Here is an 18,224-nt window from a genome sequence, read left to right on the forward strand (position 1 = left end):
TCTGATAGCTCAGGAAAATAACTTTTGAAGGAACTATCAATAGAGGCAGTACAAACACTGAATACATCTGGTTGTAGACAGCCCACCCCGAAGGATTTGCTGCCAAGTTACCGCGCTCTCAAGTCACACAATCTCTCGCACCATGTTTGACGCAGAAGGCATCAAATGGGGGGAATGCAAGTCAAATAATCCCAAGCTAACTCCGAATAAAGTATGTTGAGGTTTTTCTTTATTAAAAATGAACTCACTTATTACAACAAGGAAATAGGAATGGGGTCAACACCCGGGAGTGGTTCCCGAGAAGAAGAGGCAGAGCAGGGTGGGATCGTGGCTTTTTGGTACCCAAAAGCCACGCCTCAACATGGTCCAGCCTCTCAGAGGCCACTAGCTGGAGGAGGTTCCCCATCACCGCCCCCTTTTTTCTAATTAAGAGAGTTCCAAACCCAATACAAAACTATATACAATAAAAACAGATATCAAGTATAAAAATTAGAATTACAACCAGTATAAACAATATTAAGGAAAAAACATATGCTAAATGTTTCAATAATCATTCTATCTTAAGGAGTCTATGTCTTGTATTAGAAATGGCTTGGCTAAATCAGAAGAGGCAAGCAGCTTCCAAAACGTGCAGTAGATGACAGAGACAACTAGGTACCTGGCAATCACCCAGTCTCATTTACAGTGTTGGAGCAACCAGACCCCAAAAAGATGCTCTGAGGACAGCGGGGCCACAGCACAGGTGTCCACCTCTTCCTGTCTGCAGCTGATCAGCTTCTGGGACGAACTGGTGATTTTCTAAAAAGTCATTTTCACAAAAATCATTCATTAGTAATTAGCAAAAAAAGAATAGCACAGATATCCCAAGTATTTGTTTATTGTTTGTTTTTCAAGGCAGGTTTTCTCTGTGTAGTCTTGGCTCTCCTGGAACTCTGTAAACCAGGCTGGCCTCGAACTCATTTGCCTGCCTCTGTCTCACAAGTACTGAAATTAAAGGTGTGTATTATCACGCCTGAGTGAAATCTCAACTATTGAACCATATCTCTCTCTCTCCCTTCCTCTTTCTCTCTCTATCTCTCTCTCTCTGTGTGCGCACATGTGTGCACGCGCATGCATGTTCTCACATGTGTAGGTGGGTACATGTACTCATATGTGCAGGCCCTAGGTTGGCACTGGGAGTTTTCCTTGATTCCCTCACTCAGCATTTATATAGGTTCTGGGGATCTGAACTCTGATCCTCACATTGGGTGCTTACGTGGCAATCACTTTTAACTGCTGAGCCATCTCCGCAGTCCTAGTTAACTTTCAAGCCACAAAAGCCTCCAGGACAAGCCAAGCCCCTAGGTCAGTGGCTCCCAGCATCTGCTGAGATCTCTCCTGGCCCTTGTCTAGCAATTCCCACATGGCCCTGCTGGGTCAGTGCTTTTCTGTGAGAATCAATTCCACAAAAACTCAAATATAATTCAGGGGGATGGGGGGAGGTAGTGTCCAACCTTCTACACCAGAGAGCTTTGAGAAGGACCCGCTTTGTGAAGCTTTAGGATGAGTCCTAGCCCAGTGCCCAGTTCAGACAGAGGATCACAGGGCAGGCTTGTTCTTGCTCCTGTATTATATGCCTCTAGCTCTTCCCAGAGCCCCCAGCACACGATCATAGCTGATTTTAAACAGACAGAGAGCAACTTTTCAGACAGTTCATTACTAAGTGGCCTGCTATGGCCTGAATCTGAAACATCTCCTGTTGGCTCATGTACAAGGGTTTGGTACTGGAAGGCTTTGGGCAAGTGATTAGAGCAATGGAATAATCCCTTGATGTGGTCACAATTTGACATAGTTGGAGGCCATAAAAAGAGGGAGGGCCTCATTAGAAGTAGGTTACTAAGAACCAAGGGTCCCTGGGAATATATATCTTGTTCCCTGTCCCCACCCCTTCTCTCTGTAGTGATTTGAATGAGAACGGCTCCCATAGACTTATATGTTTGAATGCTTGGTCCTGAATTGATGAACTTATCCAGGAAGGACCAGCAGGGTGGCTTTGTTGGAGAAAGAGTGTTGCTGGGAGTGACCTTTGAGGTTCCAAAAGCAGCCCACATCAGACCCTGTCTCTCTGTGTCTCTGTCTCTGTCTGTCTCTGTCTCTGTCTCTCTCTTTCCCTGCTGCCTGTAGATCAGGATGTAAAGCTCTCAGCTACTGCTCCAGCGCCATGCGTGTCTGTCTGCTTCCCACCATGATGTCATGAACTGGCCCTCTAAAACTGCAAGCAAGCCCCCAGTTAAATGCTTTCTTTTTAAGAGTTGCCTGTAACCCCATTCCAGGGAATCTGATGCCCTCTCCTGGCCTCTGTAGACACTGCATGCACATGGTGTGCTGATAGATATACAAACACTCATACTTTAAAAACTGTGACGGTCATGTATATGATAATTCCTGTAACAACGATAAAAAAAATCTATGTGAAGAATAACCAAAAGAGTAGATAAAAAAGAATTGTAAAGCCGGGCGATGGTGGCGCACGCCTTTAATCCCAGCACTCGGGAGGCAGAGGCAGGCGGATCTCTGTGAGTTCAAGTCCAGCCTGGTCTACAAGAGCTAGTTCCAGGACAGGCTCCAAAACCACAGAGAAACCCTGTCTCGAAAAACCAAAAAAAAAAAAGAATTGTAAACTGTATATTCTTGGGGCTGGGTTGGTAAAGTGCTTGCCTAGAATGTACAGTGGCCCTGGGTTCAGTCTTGAATGTCACATAAACAGCACTCAGAGGCAGAGGCAGGTGGATCTCTGAGTTCAAGGCCAGACAGCCATGGCCACACAGAGAAACCCTGTTTCAAAAGAAAGGAAGGAAGGGAGAGAGGGAGGGAGAGAGGGAGGGAGAGAAGGAGAGAGGGAGGGAGGGAGGGAAGGAGGGAGGAAGGGAGGGAGGGAGGGAGGGAGGGAGGGAGGGAGGGAGGGAGGGAGGGAGAGAAAAAATATACCATATACGCAATGAGCAAAAAAAGAGCTAAATATTACCAGAGATAAAAAGAAACACGTAGTGATGGTAAAAGGCTTACTTAGGAAGATCCAGCAATCACAAATGTGTATGGCTGCCAGGCAGTGGTGGCGCACGCCTTTAATCCCAGTACTCAGGAGGCAGAGGCAGGTGGATCTCTGTGAATTCACGGCCAGCCTGGTCTACATAGTGAGTTTCAGGACAGCCATGGCTATACAAAGAGACCCTTTCTAAAAAGAAAAAAAAAGCATGAAAAGTTGGCATAAAGGAAACAGATGTAGCTACCATGGTTAGGGTCTTTACACCCTTCTCTCAATCAGCTTGTAGAACTACTAAACAGAAGTCAGAGCAACCCCAGTGAACTGAGTTCACACAGCAGCACCCTCACCACAGCCCAGGCACTGAGCTCTGTGCTAGGGTCGGCTAACACTGTCATGACCACATGGACGTATCAGAGACAGGAGAGCTGGCGTTAGGAGAGAAGGGTGGCAGGGCATCCTGAATACTGGGTTAAAGGGAGACTTCCTCTACTTGTGTAGAGGCAAAAGCAAACCTCATAGATGTTACAGGAGTGGCTTCATTGTGATGGCCGGCTGCTAAGGAATCCCGGCAGTGTGTTGACTATAGACAGATCTGGTTCTGATTGCTCTAGAGCAACGGCCTGCTAACTCCCCACCAGAAGGGAACTGTGACAACCTTAGGGTGACAGGGGTGGAGGGGGTGGCTCTGGTTCCTGTTTGTTCTTTGGTGGGGGGGGGGCTCTGAAGAGCCACAGGTGAGGCATGTGTGAGCTGCTGAGGCCTTTTCTTGTCCCCCTCCAGGGCACAGACACACAGGGCCTACACCCACCAAGAGGTTCTGAGCCCTGGTCTATTGTTTTCAGAAGTAAGATAAGCATCCTGGGCTTGGGGGACACGGGAAGAACAGCTCCTTGAGCAGTCTCTATGAAGGTCCTCTCTTGCCTACTCCATGCCCACCCAAGGCAAAGCACCTTCCACGCCACATGGTCTTAAACCTGAGAGGCGTGAGACTCTTGGCATACAGACTGCGTTGCGTCAGAACCTGCTACTGGCTGTAGGTGCTGTTACAACTGGGGAAGCTGAGAGAACTCAGAAGGCGCTGGGGAAGACAAGACCGCACAGCTTATCACTAAGCACCCCAGGCTGAGTAACACAGCTACCCTCTTGGTAATGTCAGGTCCTGTGGGAAAGCAGAATGGCCTGCCAGAGCCTAGAAAAGGGAGGACTCACCCAGACCTTCTGATCAGGGGTTACTGTGACCTGAGTGTATCCCCCAAACCACATGTTGGGTCAGGAACTATGGGACATGATGAGGCTGGAAAGGCCTCAGCTCCATGAATGTGGGTTATAAGGCCTGAAGGCCACGTGCTTGATAACTTGTTCTATCCCTTAGGTGACACCTTTAGCCATGTTGTAAGACCAAGATCTTCACCCATAAGGCCCTTCAACCTCACTCCACCAACACCACCCCCATTCTCGGGAAGCCAATGAACTCTATTCTCTAGAATTTATCCAGTCTGTGGTGTTCTATTACAGCAGCAGAGACTAAGATAAATAACGCCCCATTAGTACTTTCTCCTCTCTGCCTGTCTTCATAGACCACGGAAAAAATGTGTCCAAGCCCAACTAAAGCCCACGAGGCACCTGGTCAACGTCACACTGAGACATAAGATAATGCTCTTACCAAGGTGTCGGGGAGGACTACGGATGGGCAGCAAGAGTAGCGGAGCAGCTGGCCCATCTTCCAGATGGAGAACAGGACAACCATGAGAACCAGCATGAAGCCAACAAACGCGACCAGCGCCAGGGCCAGCGGGAGGGACTCTCCTGGGTACAAAGCAAAGGAGAAGACTTAGGAGGCACAGGGAAGGGAAACCACCAGGCCCACACCTCTGAGGGCTTCTCAGAGTGGCACTTAGGTCAAGACAGGGGGTGCCAGCACCCCGAGACTTGGTGTGTCCTCCAAAGGGCTACAGTTACCACCATTCTCCTGGAATCACAATAAATACGGTTTTTAGAAAGCCGTAGGGAAGATTTCCATTGCGATCTTGGGAAGGGGAGGGAGGGACGTAAGGCATTGCCTATGGTAGCATGTACCTGGCACTACTACCAGAGGAAGGCAGGCTGCCAGGCCCCAGACAGGATGAGGGGGAGGTGTTGGAGCAGAACAGTGCAGAACAGGGCTGGGCGGAAACCAAAAACAAAGTGTTTCACAATTTGCTCTTGGCATAGACTCCTATGGTGGAGGAAAATACTAAGTCCCCAAACAGTCCCATTAAACTCACAGATGGAGCCCCTGTTACATGCGCTAGGTTCACTTCCATCTCCCAGCATGCTGCTAAGGTCTGGGCCCCTGCTCCTCACAGTGAGCATCTTTGTCACTGAAGAGGATATTATTTAGGCTCAAGATGGGTTAATGGCCTACCCCAGGACAAATAGGTAGGGATAGCTCCAAAGCCCATGTTGAGTTTGCTAACAAATACAGCAAGAAGCCCCAGGGCTGAGCATCTGGCGATGCAGAGGATGGGACGAGCTAGTTTCCCACCTCTCTGTTCTATCTAACCGCTTGCAAACGTTTATCACTTCCTGCCTGGACCGTTTGCTCGCAATGTTAGCAGTGACTTGGCCCACGTGGCTGTGGCCTGCGGGGTGGGGCATGTCTACTGTTTCAGTTTTGGAAAATATTTTGGCAGTAGACATCAAGAGATGAACAATGCCAATAACCTTCTGGACCACTCCTGTGGTGTCCGGTCCAGAAAATCATTCCAAGGAAGGAAATAAGTGTGTGCATCCGTCAGTTCACAGGAATATCCAGACAAGAGTCACAGGCTGTCACCAGCCATCCGTCCAATGGTCCCCTACCACTCGTGCTGTGACTCTCCGCACAGCAAACCTACACACACTGGAAAGCACCTCGTGAGCTCATTAGATTGCTGTTTGTCTCCACAACTGGACAGCAGGGACTCCCTTCTCTGCCCCAGTGGACAGGCCAGGACTTGGCATGTAGTCAGTGCTCTGCAAATACTTATTTAATAGAAGAACAGCATCTTTGAGAGCAAATAGCAGTGATTTAAATGCCAAATGAAAGGGACTGATCTAAGATACTATGGAACATTGGCATGATAGGTTAGCAATTCAGTTGTTAAAAGGAGACATAAGATAGACATATTGCAGTTTGACTAATCATGGAGCAAGTTTGGAAAGTACATAGTATTGCCATCAATAAGGATATGCTGGCCTAAGTTGTGTCTTTAAAAACTAAGACAAGCTAAGCATAGTGGCGCACACCTTTAATCCCAGTACTTGGGGTGCAGAAGTAGGTGGATCTCTGAGTTCAAGGCCAGCCTGGTCTACAGAGGGAGTTTCAGGACAGCCAGAACTACATAGTAAGACCCTGTCTCGAAGCGGGGAGAAAAAGGAAGGCAGACCCACACCGACACTGGGAGCTGGCCACAACATTCCACACAGTGCAGCTGAGCCAGGTAAAGACTGTGGGAACAGCCAGGCGGTGGTGGCACACACCTTTAATCCCAGCACTTGGGAGGCAGAGGCAGGCGGATCTCTGTGAGTTTGAGACCAGCCTGGTCTACAAGAGCTAGTTCCAGGACAGGCTCCAAAACCACAGAGAAACCCTGTCTCGAAAAACCAAAAAAAAAAAAAAAAAAGACTGTGGGAACACCTGGGTCCCTGAGTGGAGGAAGCATTGGAAGCTACAGACAATGTGGGAGAATAAATGAAGGATTTGCCAGCAGACGTGTGTCTGTGACTCAAACACCTGACGAGAAGCACCCAGAGGAAAAGTTAATTTTCACTCACGCTCGAGGTTGCCTTCCGTCCCGGCAGAGGAGCTATGGTTGTGGGGACAGTTGTCAGTTGTGGCCACAGGAACAGGAAGCAGCATGTTTACATCCCCATGGCTCAGGAAACAGGACAGGAAGTGGGGTTGGGATTAAACCTCGAGGTCCACCTCCCTGAGACTCACTTTCTCCAGCTTGACCCCAGCTCCCAAAGGCTCTCCAGCCTCTCAAATAGTGCCACCAGCTAGGGACCAGCTGTGCAAACACATGAGCCCCTGGGGACATTCTACATCCAAACTAACAGCAGCTCTCTTGAGCAGCATGGGGAAGGATAGAATATTTAACTCCTACTTTTTATAGTTCTGAACTATTATTTGGATTTTCCTAAGATTGACACATAATTTTTTTAAGTACCAAGAAATGTTTCTCAGAAAGTGTGCATGGGAAATGTTATGAAAAAAAAACAACCAACCAACCAGGCATACGTATATCATAGAGGGCTAGTGCAGGTCTTCACATGGATGCCAACTGAAGGGTCGCGGATCTTTGGAGGACAATTTTACAGCAGGGTCAAAGTTAAGTGTGTGTCTTTTGACCAAGGTACTTTACTTCCAGGAGTTTATCATTAAAACATATATATCATTCAAATGTATATATGTGTGTATACACATGTGTGTGTGTGTGTGTGTGTGTGTATATATATATATATTTTGCTGGTATATCAGCAAAAGTGATCTATGCACAAGAAAATGAATGCATTGATTGCAATAGCAAGGTATTTTGGTGTGGGGAGGATCTATCTTCTATCAATCATAAATCAGCTAAATTAGCCAACACACACACACACACACACACACACACTCACAATGGAACAGGATTTTGTAATGAAGAAGTGATGATGGAATTTCTTTATCATTTGGAAACATCTACACGATACATAGAAACGAGATTCAGAACAGTGCATATGATATCACTTTTGCTTAAAAGATGATATATATGTACATACTTATATATACATGTCCTCATTTTCATGTATATGAGTTTTAAAAGCCTCCAGAAGAATATATAGGAAACTCATACTGAAGGGAAAAGGTGCAGGAATTAGCTGGAGAAGAGACATAGGGAAGATAATTTACCTGTATATTAATTTACATGTATATTATGTTTTCTGGACCGTATGAATCAATTAATATATTCAAAATAATATTTTTTTTAAATCTAAGAAGTTATGCTGCAAAGTGTAACTAGTGGTTTTTGTATAGTAGGGTCATAGGATGTAAGGATTGTGCTTCTTTTCAAAGAGTTTTTCATTACTGTAGACCATAAAAAAATAAATAAATAAGGTCTAGGGAGCTGTCCCAGTCAGTAAAGCGCCTGGTATGCAAGCATGAGCTGAGTTTGGGTCCATGGCACCCACGTAAAAGCCAGGAGTGATTGTGTACACCCATAACCCTGGTGCTTGGGAGTCACTGGGGCTCGCTGGCCAGCAGTCTAGCCAATGAGCAAACTCTGGGTTCAATTAGAGAGGCTGTCTCACAAAATAACGTGGGCAGAAATAGAGAAAGATGCTTAATATCAGTCTTTGTCCTTGACACCACATGTGCATATGTGTGCACATATATCCCTACACACATGTACACAGGCAACACACACATTTTTAACTGCTTTAATTCAAGTGAAAAATTTTAGTCAAAAGAAAGGATTCTATAAACTGTAAGATCCCTTCCAGACAAAGGAAGCTGTGGTATTGCTCTACAGTGTGGTACCTCCTTCCAAGGTCTAACTCTCCTACAGTCAACTCTGCCAACAGCTAAGCTAGTCCAGTAAGGTGCTGGGAGGAGGCTTTGGGAGAAAGTGCTGTGGGCAGCGGCTCAAGAAATCCCCACCCAGCCCCCAGGGTAGGCTCCTACCCCTGGGGAGAACTAGAGTTTACCTTAGAACCCACCAACTCTGGAAGCAAATATATAAAGCCAGGGACAGACCTGGAACCGTTGGTAGGGCTGCCAAGTGCAGAGACCCAGGGACAGGCAAGTTACCCTTACCTTGCATCTTCACACACTGAGTCTGGCTGAAGGCGCTGTGCCTCCCAATGGCATTCACCCGCGCCTGGGCCTTCACACAGTACATGGCTCCTGGTTCCATGGTTCCTAGGTGCAGTGGACTGTCCCCACTCTTCACCACCTTAAAATGCTCCTTTAAGAAAATCAAAAAAACACAGTCACTGCCTAAGGGCAGCAGAGCTAAATATGCGGGGAGAGCTGGGTGGGGCCCTTTTCCAGACGGCAGAGAACATTTCTTCATTCATCCGCTCATTCATATGTATTAAGCCTGTACTATTGACATAGGCACACAGCATGGGAGCTTGCGTGCAGGAGAGAAATACCACATAAACACATTCCATGTAATGATTGGGGCTGTGAAGAGGAAGCAGGGCAAGGCAAGGCGAGTGGCGGAGGCACATGGGTAAACAGGTGTTTAGAAACAGCCTCTCCAGCCGAATAGCATTTGAGCGGAGCCCATCCACCTGTCTGTCCACCCTTCAACTCCCACTCTAAGCCCCAGGCCTGCAGAGGAGCCTGTAGAAGCTTGTAGGACCCAGCCCAGATGACTCAGGGTATTCACTCAGCAATGAGCCTCCCAGATACGAGGGTGGGGAATAGGCTCCACCCCCCCCCCCAAGACTATGAAGTTGATGCCTGCTTCCTCCTGCCCAGCCCCAGCCTTTCTCCCACCCTGTTCCATCTGCCTGGCTGGCAATGTGGTGTCCTACCGGTATACTCTGACCCAGCAGGGCAAACTATGGCCCACATCCTGGCCCACCTGCCCACACCATGTTCCAAGAATAGCTGTCCCACTCAGCGGAGGGTACACAGGAGCATGTACACGGCCCCCCAGACTATGTGACACTAGGCACCCCGGCCTGAGAAAGGTACCCACAGAGCTCAGCTGGCTGCCTGAAACCCACACAGCTCAGACTGATGAGCACAAGCAATGGGATTCACCCCCGGAGGATGTGATCTTGGGAAACAGTACCTCAAGCTGGATAGGAGGACAAAGGGAGAAGACTGGGTGAGGGGGGTCAGTCTGAGGTGCCTGGAGGGCTCAGGGGGGCACAGTCATAGGCATGTCTAGGGCCTGGAAGTGAAGGGGGAAAGCTACACTAAGACCTTCAGGGAGAGACCAGCAAAGCTTCCACAGGTCAGGGTCCCTGAGTAGTTAAGACTATACTTCTGCTTTGCTCACAGATTTGGTAAGAGTCTCTGTTGCCCATACTGATCCTTCTGAGAAAGCCAGCTTTTCCTGGGTCCACTGGAGTGGGTCGCCAGAGCTTGTCATTACATCAGCTTCAACAGGGCTACACAGGGAATGGTGTCCACGGTGTCTGCTGGAGCTTCACCCCGCTACTGCTGCTGCTGCTGCTGCTGCTGCTGCTGCCACCACCGCTGCTGCTGTTTATTTGACCGTCCTTCTATGAGGGCCAGCCTCCCACTCACCCCAGACCACAGCAACCTTCCCATGGGGAAGGGCAGCTCCCTTCCAGGCTTTCTGCACGACCCGCCCGATCATAATTAGATAGGCTTATTCATAAGCCAGCTCCTGGCTCGCAGCCCTCCTTCTGCACTCTGCCAAGACACACACCCTCGAGAGGTTTTGTGCCCACCTCCTGTGCTTTTGAAATCATCCGGAACACCCTGAGCTGGAACATCCTGGCCTGTTGCCCCTAAGTGTCTGAGACTAGCTGACAAAGGAGAAAAAACTAAGGCATCTAAAAGGCTTTAGGGAGTCCAGTGAGGTGGGGCCTTAGGGAAAGGGGAGGAATCCTCCAGACTTCAGTGGACCTGACCTGAAGAGGGCCCCGGTGTCCTGGCCAAGGTGGAGGATGAGCAAAGGTTACATCTTTGAGGAATGGGTGGACGGATAGTTCTCTCATCCCCTCCTTCTGTCACCACTTAGGCCACACGCACTACAAAGCTGGGCTTGACTCCCTCAGCCCCTGAAAGCTCTGCTCCTCTACGGCCCTGCTCAAAGGTCAGTGGGAAGCCTCACCGTGGCATCAAGCTCCTTCCTCCAGTAGAACACAAGGAACTCAAACAGGGGCCCCAGGTCTTCCAGCTTAATAACCAGATGCGAGCCGTATTCAGTGACCACCATCCTGGGTGGGGTGAGGACCGCTGTTAACGAGAGAAAGAAAGAATCAAAGCCAGCTTTGGACCGAACTGATTTTCTTGGGGTAAAATGACCAAGTCATCAGAGGAAATACAGCAGCAGCCCTATGGCCAAGGAAGAGAGAGGACCTGTTAAAGGGTTCTCGGTGTGGAGTCATGTACACAAGGGGTTTCCTGCACTCCATAGGTGCTCATAAAATCTTCTCAAATTCTATTTTTATTAAAATATGTTTTCAAAGATTGTGTGCATGTGCACATGCACACATGCATGCACTTGCCTATAAAACATAGAGGTCATTTCTCTCCTTCCACCAGGTAGTTCCTGGGAATCAAACTCAAGTCATCCCACTTGGCAGCAAGCGCCTTTGCTTGCTGAGCCATCTTGGTGGCCCTCATAGAAATGCTTTTTGAATAATGACTGAGTGGAAAGCAAACGGTAAAGACTTACTACAATTCATTCTTTATTCCAAAGAAATGTATCCCTTCTCCAGGAGCATAGGCTCAAGAGAAGGGATGAAGGACTCAAGAAAACATCGCTGTCCCTTTGAAGGTGCATGCTCTGTCTCCTTTCCCCATGGCCCTATTTCGCTGTTCTTCACCTTGGTTCATCCTGTGATCAGATGCTGGTCCTTAACGCTTGCTGAACACCTGCCTGACTCTGAACTCTGTTGGGCACAGCTGGCTTGGTCTCTGCTCCTTGGGAATGGACATACCTGAGAGGGCCGACCCTAGCATCCCTGCCATTACACAGAGCACCAGCACACACTGGTATCTGGTGCCTTGCAGACATCAGCAAATTAGCAACTTGAGGGGCTTGGCCCTTCTGTTCTTGACCCCAGGATTCTTCATCCTACATGGAAACTGTCAGCAAGTCAGAAGACAATCCGTCCTGGAAATTACAAGCACCATCTTCACTGTGCAGGTTCCCAGAGAGTCCAGCAGTTCCTGGGGACACTTTCCCACCAAGAGGCCAAGAACAGAAGGGTCCACACAGGCTGCCTCCCCTCCCTCAATATCAGTCTAGAAACTCAAGGACCGGAAGGGCCAGTGTGATGGTTGGTATCGGCTTGGGAAGTAGGAGGGGATGTGTCACGGACTACAACCCTTTACATTTGGGCCCAAGGGATGTGGAGAAGAAAGGCAGTTCCTAGAGGGAGCATTCAGAGGGCAGAGTATTTTTCCCTTGCCATGCTCACTGGAGAAAATATCCCTGGGTTTGGTGAGCTGGTAGTCAAGCCACCTGTGCAAACAGAGCCAGCCCAGACACAACATCACTGCCTCTCTAAGACACACAGAGAAGGCCCGCCTCCTCCAATCTTAAGTCACATGATATTGGAATCTGGGCCTTTGAATGCCCAGTCTTTTTGATAGACAAAATGACCTGAATTTCAGTTTAGAGAATTTTATTTTATTTATTTTTTTTTATTTTTATTTATTTATTTATTTTATTTTGGTTTTTCAAGACAGGGTTTCTCTGTGGTTTTGGAGCCTGTCCTGGAACTAGCTCTTGTAGACCAGGCTGGTCTCGAACTCACAGAGATCCTCCTGCCTCTGCCTCCCGAGTGCTGGGATTAAAGGTGTGCGCCACCACTGCCCGGCTGAGAATTTTATTTTTTTTTATTTCTTTTCTTTGCCAGCACTGGGGCAGAAGCCTCTGCCCTACACACTCTATACTTCTCTCACTTGACCCACTGAGAAACTTCAGAAGGTAAATCTTAGTCCTGTGGAACAGAGATGTTAAGGAAGTTGCCCGGAGTCACATAGCTAATGGCCAAAATTAAAGCCCACGTCAGTCTCCATTTCCAGCCTGTGCTGTGTGAGGTGTCTGTCCGCTGCAGGAGAGAGTCACAGCTCTGGCTGCACATGACAATAACCTGGGTAGAATCTGAATTTCCAAAGAGATGGATGCTCACACATCATTTAAATCAGACACCCCTGGAGTGGCCCCAGACGGGTGGTCTTTACGTTCCATGTGATTATAACATGAAATTGAGGTTAAGAATATCTGCCTTCACTAAGTTTAAAAATAAGAGAACTCCATGGGAGAACACTAAGGCACAATTTTTTCAAGTGTCAGAGAAATCAGAGCCCCCCTTCCACTATGGAAAAGGCAGGTGGAGTGGCAGTGCCAACCTGGTGGTGGTGGCACACACCTTTAATCCCAGCACTCGGAAGGCAGAGGCAGGTGGATCTTTGTGAGTTCAAGGCCAGCCTGGTCTACAGAGTGAGTTCCAGGACAGCCAGAGCTACACAGAGAAACCCTGTCTTGAAAAACCAAGAGGAGGGGGCTCTAGAGCTACCGCAGCTAAATCGCTGACCCCACCACATGTGAAGACCACAGGATTCTTGAGAGAGACCCTGCCCTCTTCAGCACCTGAAACTCCCCTCTCAGCTTCCCCTACAGCAAGGCCTTTTCCTGTTTATTCTGGCCTCTTAAGCACAAGTTTCACTGTCCAGCCCCTCCCAAGTAACTGTTGGCGCTCCCTGATCTCTATCTGACCTGACCTTCCTTCCAGTGAGAGCTGCCAGACCCCAGTGGAGTTCTTGGCTGGATCCCCAGGCTCCCAGGTCCCTGGGGAAGTAGTGCTGGGTGCTACCTGAACTCTGTGGGCAGAGGAGGAGCTGCAGGGTCCTCCAGTGCTCATAAACCCCCAGGTGCCTTCACTGGGGTCCTGCTGCTGCAGCCACGATTCCCCATGTCTCCCGGGTGCCTGGGAAAGATGACCAGCAGAGAAGGCAACAAAAGCCTCCCTGGTATCCCATTCCAACAGTCCTGGTCTCCTCCTCTGCTCCCTGGCTCTCAGCTCCAGCATCCCCAGGGCAACACTACTAATACTAACAAAAGTTGAGAGCTGTGATAAGACTGGACTGTGTTGAGCATCGACGTGTTTCATTCATGTGAGTCCCTCAACTATCCCATAAGGCAAAATGTTGCATGCATACAGCTCTCAAGCTCCAAGTTGGATTTAAACCAACCTTCATAATTCCTCAGGGCCAGTTTGGGATCCTTTGCCATCTAAACCCTCCTCACTTTCTCTCAGCATCCTCTGTCCTCAATAACTTGACTATTACTGAATATTGACCTAATGTTCCTGAACCCGCACTTCAAGAGGATCTTCCATCAAGTGAAGAAAATTGGCCACTGAGGGTCCTGCCCTTCCCCAGCACCAAACTCTGAGCATCCCCTGCCCCGACTCCCACCTTAGACAAGGAGCTGTCCCTTTTCACCACCACCTGGTCCTCTATGTGTAGCAGCTGCAACCACAGTCACTTTCTCAAACACCACCCGGGACCTCCTTAAGCCTGTCAGGGGCTTTCTGCTCCTTCTGCCTACCCAGCCACTTCCTCGTAGTCTTCCGTCTACATCTGAAATCTTGAGCTGCCTGGGACCCTGTTCTGGATTCTCTTTATCCTCCCTACCTAGACCCTGGACATTCATATCTATTTCCAGGCCTATAGCTAGGAACCTTTGTTGTGTGTTTGGCTTTCACCTCCAAGAGTCCAAGGCCCGATTTCCGGTTGCTATGCATCCACAGCATGCCATGTTGCAGGAACCTGAGCTCCAAAAACACATAGATAGAGTGTCTCCTATTCTCAAGAACTGTTTCTCCTGTTAGGTTCTCACCAACCCAGGTAAGAAACTAGATTCTGTCTTCCCACTCCGTCCCCAGTAACTGGACCCCAAGCTCGGTCCATTTTAAATGCAGCCATATCTCCTGAATTCATCCACTTCCCTGTCTTAGTTAGGGTTTCTGTTGCTGCACTGAAGCACCATAACCAAAAAGCAAGTTGGGGAAGAAAGGGTTTATTCAGCTTATACTTTCATATTGTCATTCATCACCAAAGGAAGTCAGGACAGGAACTCGAGCAGGCCTGGAACCTGAAGGCGAGAGCCGATGCTAAGGCCATGAAGGGGTGCTACTTCCTGGCTTGCTTCCCAAGGCTTGCTCAACCTGCTTTCTTACAGAACCCAGGACCAGCCGGGCGGTGGTGGTGCACACCTTTAATCCCAGCACTCAGGAGGCAGAGGCAGGCGGATCTCTGTGAGTTCAAGACCAGCCTGGTCTACAAGAGCTAGTTCCAGGACAGGCTCCAAAACCACAGAGAAACCCTGTCTCGAAAAACCAAAAAAAAAAAAACCAAAAAAAAAACAAAAATAAAAAAACAGAACCCAGGACCAACAGTCCATGGGTAGCACCACCCACAGTGGGCCAGGCCCTCCCCCATCAATCACCAATTAAGAAAATACTTTACAGCTGAATCTTATAAAGGCATTTTTCTCAACTGAGGTTCCCTCCTTCCACATAACTTTAGCTTGTGTCAAGTTGATATAAGCTAGCCAGTACACACACACACACACACACACACACACACACACACACACACACCATCTCCTCTGCTACTCTACAAACCAGAATCCATCCTGGTTTAGCTGAAGGTAACAATTCCCCTCTCATTCTTCCTCTGCCCACACTTTCCTCCCAGGGGCCATAGTGTTTGTTCTGTAAGAAAGACGTGGTCTAGACCCCATCTTCTTCCTCTGCTCCCATCCACTGACTTGGTCGAGCTTTCACTATAGGGCCAGCTGCCTCTCTACTCCACGGCCCATCCATCCCTCACCTCATCCCAAAGGCACACCTTCCTTTCCACTCTAGCCATGGCTTGCACTCAGCCACAGCTATCCACTTGCCTGGAGTCTTCTCTTCCCTTCCAATTATAATTGCAATAGCAAAGGTATTTGTCAGGAAGCACAGAGAGGAATGTTTCTAGTAGCTGTTAAATATGCAGATGTTTTTAAACAACCAAACTGCTCTCAGCAGTGTGGGGCTAATGAGGCTCCAGATGGGAGATTTACGGAGGCATGATCACAGTAAGAATCCTCGTGCCAAGGCTAGAGCTCCATGGTAGACCCTAACAAGGACATCGGAGAAAGACAGCACGTGAGACAGTCCGCAGTTTACAAACATGTCAGAAAGGGTGGTTTGTGTTTATCAGTACACCAGCTAATTTCAAGCTGAACATCTAAGTAAAGGTAGTTCCTGCGGGGTGGGAGGAGGTGTGCCTTACTTGAGTTTCGATTAAAGGGGGGCTCCAGAGTGCTCCAGGCTGAAGTCTGTGAGCCCAGCATGGCCCTGACCCTGAAGTTATATGGTACTGTGGCAGTGATGTCATCAGTGATGTCGCACTCCAGACTGTTGGTCGGTGAGCACTGGCTGCTGGGGATCCAGAGGTGGCTCGTGTACAGGCTCTCATACTCCCTGGCCAAGGAGAAGAAGGCACAGAATCACACACACCCATTGAGACGGACTCAGAGATGGCTGTAACTGCCTCCGTTCTGCTTTTGGGGGTCAGCAGGATAAGCATCCTCTCCCCAACTCCAGATCCTCTACTGCTTCCCAACCACCACTCTCGTTTATTCCTCGGGAACCTTCGCATGAGCCTGAATCTGTCCGTGGTCACCACCCTCCTCTCAGGTACCATCATGCCTTGCTTGCTGTGATTTCCCATTCTCCACACTCTACTGTAGCGATCCTATTCTTCAAACACCCCACACAGCAGACCATGATGCTTCCTGCGAGGCTCTTGCCTTCTTCCGTCCTACCCCCTAAGGATGTTGTTTCTACCCAGTGACCTGTGGCTCTCCCCTTCGAAATGCTGATCTCTTTTTGCCTTAGATCTCTGACTAGATCATCTTTGTCTCAAATGTTCTGCCTCTGCTATCCCTCAGGTAGGGTACAAATATCACCTCCTCCAGAGGCCACCACCTAAGACAAAGGAGCTGCAAACTTAACTCCATTGCCTCAGCCTTCACAGCTTCCTATTGAGACTCAAAAGTCTAGGTTTGACTCAGAGCTCTATGCTAATGGAAAGGTTTTGCCTCCCGTTGTTCGGTGGCGGTAGTCACTGGCCACTTGTGGCTTTAGAGTATGTAAACAAGGAAGAATGAACACAAAGCATGTTTCAATTTAATTTAAACTTAAATAGCAACTAGAGGCTAGTGGCTGCCAAACTAAGGAGCACACAGCCCGTGTACTTAGCATCTTCCTCTAGAGCAGTGGTCCTCAACCTTTCTGATGCTGCTACCCTTTAATACAGTTCCTCATGGTGTGGGGCCCCCAACCATAAATTTTTGTTGCTACTTCATAATCATAATTTTGTCGCTGTTATGAATGTTACTGAGGGGTCACAGCCCACAAATTGAGAAATACTGCTCTAGAAGCTAATTTCCCTGTAGCTAGAAGTGTGCACCTCTGTGTGTCCCCCCCCCCCCCCGGGGCCTAGAAGAATGACTACACATGCAGGACTCGGTCTGTGCTTATTGCTAAAGAAATATGCTGAGCACCAACTCTGCCAGTCACTTCTCAGAGACTGCTAGAGCCAGGACAGCTGGGGAAAACTAATCAAGTTCACCTCTGGGCCAGCTGAACTTTAGGGTCAAGACTTACTTGGGCTTCTAGATATACACGCAGAGTCAAGAAAACTGTGACCTCCTATATCCCAAAGAGGGTGGTTCTCCAGGTTGCAAGTCAGGCCCAAACTAATCAGAGAGTTGGCTTGCTGTTGAAAATGGGCACAACAAAATGTCCCTCTACACCCATTCACACTAAGGGGTGGACCAGGAAGAGCATCTATTCTCGGGCCTCAGAGTCTCCTGGAGCAGAGAAGGAAGGGCTATCTATCCCTCTCGGACATGTTGTCTAAGGAAGACAAATTACTGAGCAAGGCAAACTCACCCTTGGTACTCCACAGAATAGGACACTGTCTCCCTGGGCTGGGCCACTGGACTCCACATCAGGAGATGCTTCATGTTGGTTGACAGTACAGTTAAGTTCTGCGGGGCAGGCAGAAAGGCCACTCCGCCTGGGATGAAATTAGGAGGGACAGTGAGAGCTGGCGTAGCTTAGGATTCCTCACTTGTCCAAGTGTTAGGTCTTACCCTCCCCGGTTTAGCTCTGCCTCTGTGGTAGCAGAGCATATCTGTAGTGATCACAGCCCCGCTTTAGTGAATAGTGTTCATATTCTGTAGTAGGTCATTGCTAGATTGCTACAGAACTATCCCATTTAACTTTCTTTTCTTTCCTTTTTCCCTTTTTTTTTTTTTTTTTTTTTGGATTTTTGAGACAGGGTTTCTCTGTGCAGCCCTGGCTGTCCTGAAATTCCCTCTGTAGACCAGGCTGGCCTCAAACTCAGAGATGCACCTGCCTCTGCCTCCCAAGTGCTGGGATTAAAGGTGTTCACCTCTATGTCTGGCTTTTC

General features: G+C 48.6%; 1 protein-coding gene across 1 annotated transcript in view; it reads right to left on the reverse strand.

The window, feature by feature from the left end:
- Positions 1–227: 227 nt before the first annotated feature.
- The window catches only part of Il20rb (interleukin 20 receptor subunit beta), a 28,110-nt gene continuing 10,113 nt past the window's right edge, over positions 228–18,224 (reverse strand). The window contains exons 2-7 of the mRNA XM_057768454.1: positions 17,702–17,828; positions 16,035–16,225; positions 10,849–10,973; positions 8,844–8,994; positions 4,689–4,831; positions 228–798 (exon numbers count right to left, since the gene is read on the reverse strand). Of these exons, the coding sequence (XP_057624437.1) occupies positions 676–798; positions 4,689–4,831; positions 8,844–8,994; positions 10,849–10,973; positions 16,035–16,225; positions 17,702–17,828 (860 nt within the window). The 3' untranslated portion in view covers positions 228–675. The remainder of the gene's footprint in view (positions 799–4,688; positions 4,832–8,843; positions 8,995–10,848; positions 10,974–16,034; positions 16,226–17,701; positions 17,829–18,224) is intronic.

This window comes from Chionomys nivalis, chromosome 4, assembly GCF_950005125.1.
Source record: "Chionomys nivalis chromosome 4, mChiNiv1.1, whole genome shotgun sequence".
Classification (NCBI taxonomy): domain Eukaryota; kingdom Metazoa; phylum Chordata; class Mammalia; order Rodentia; family Cricetidae; genus Chionomys; species Chionomys nivalis.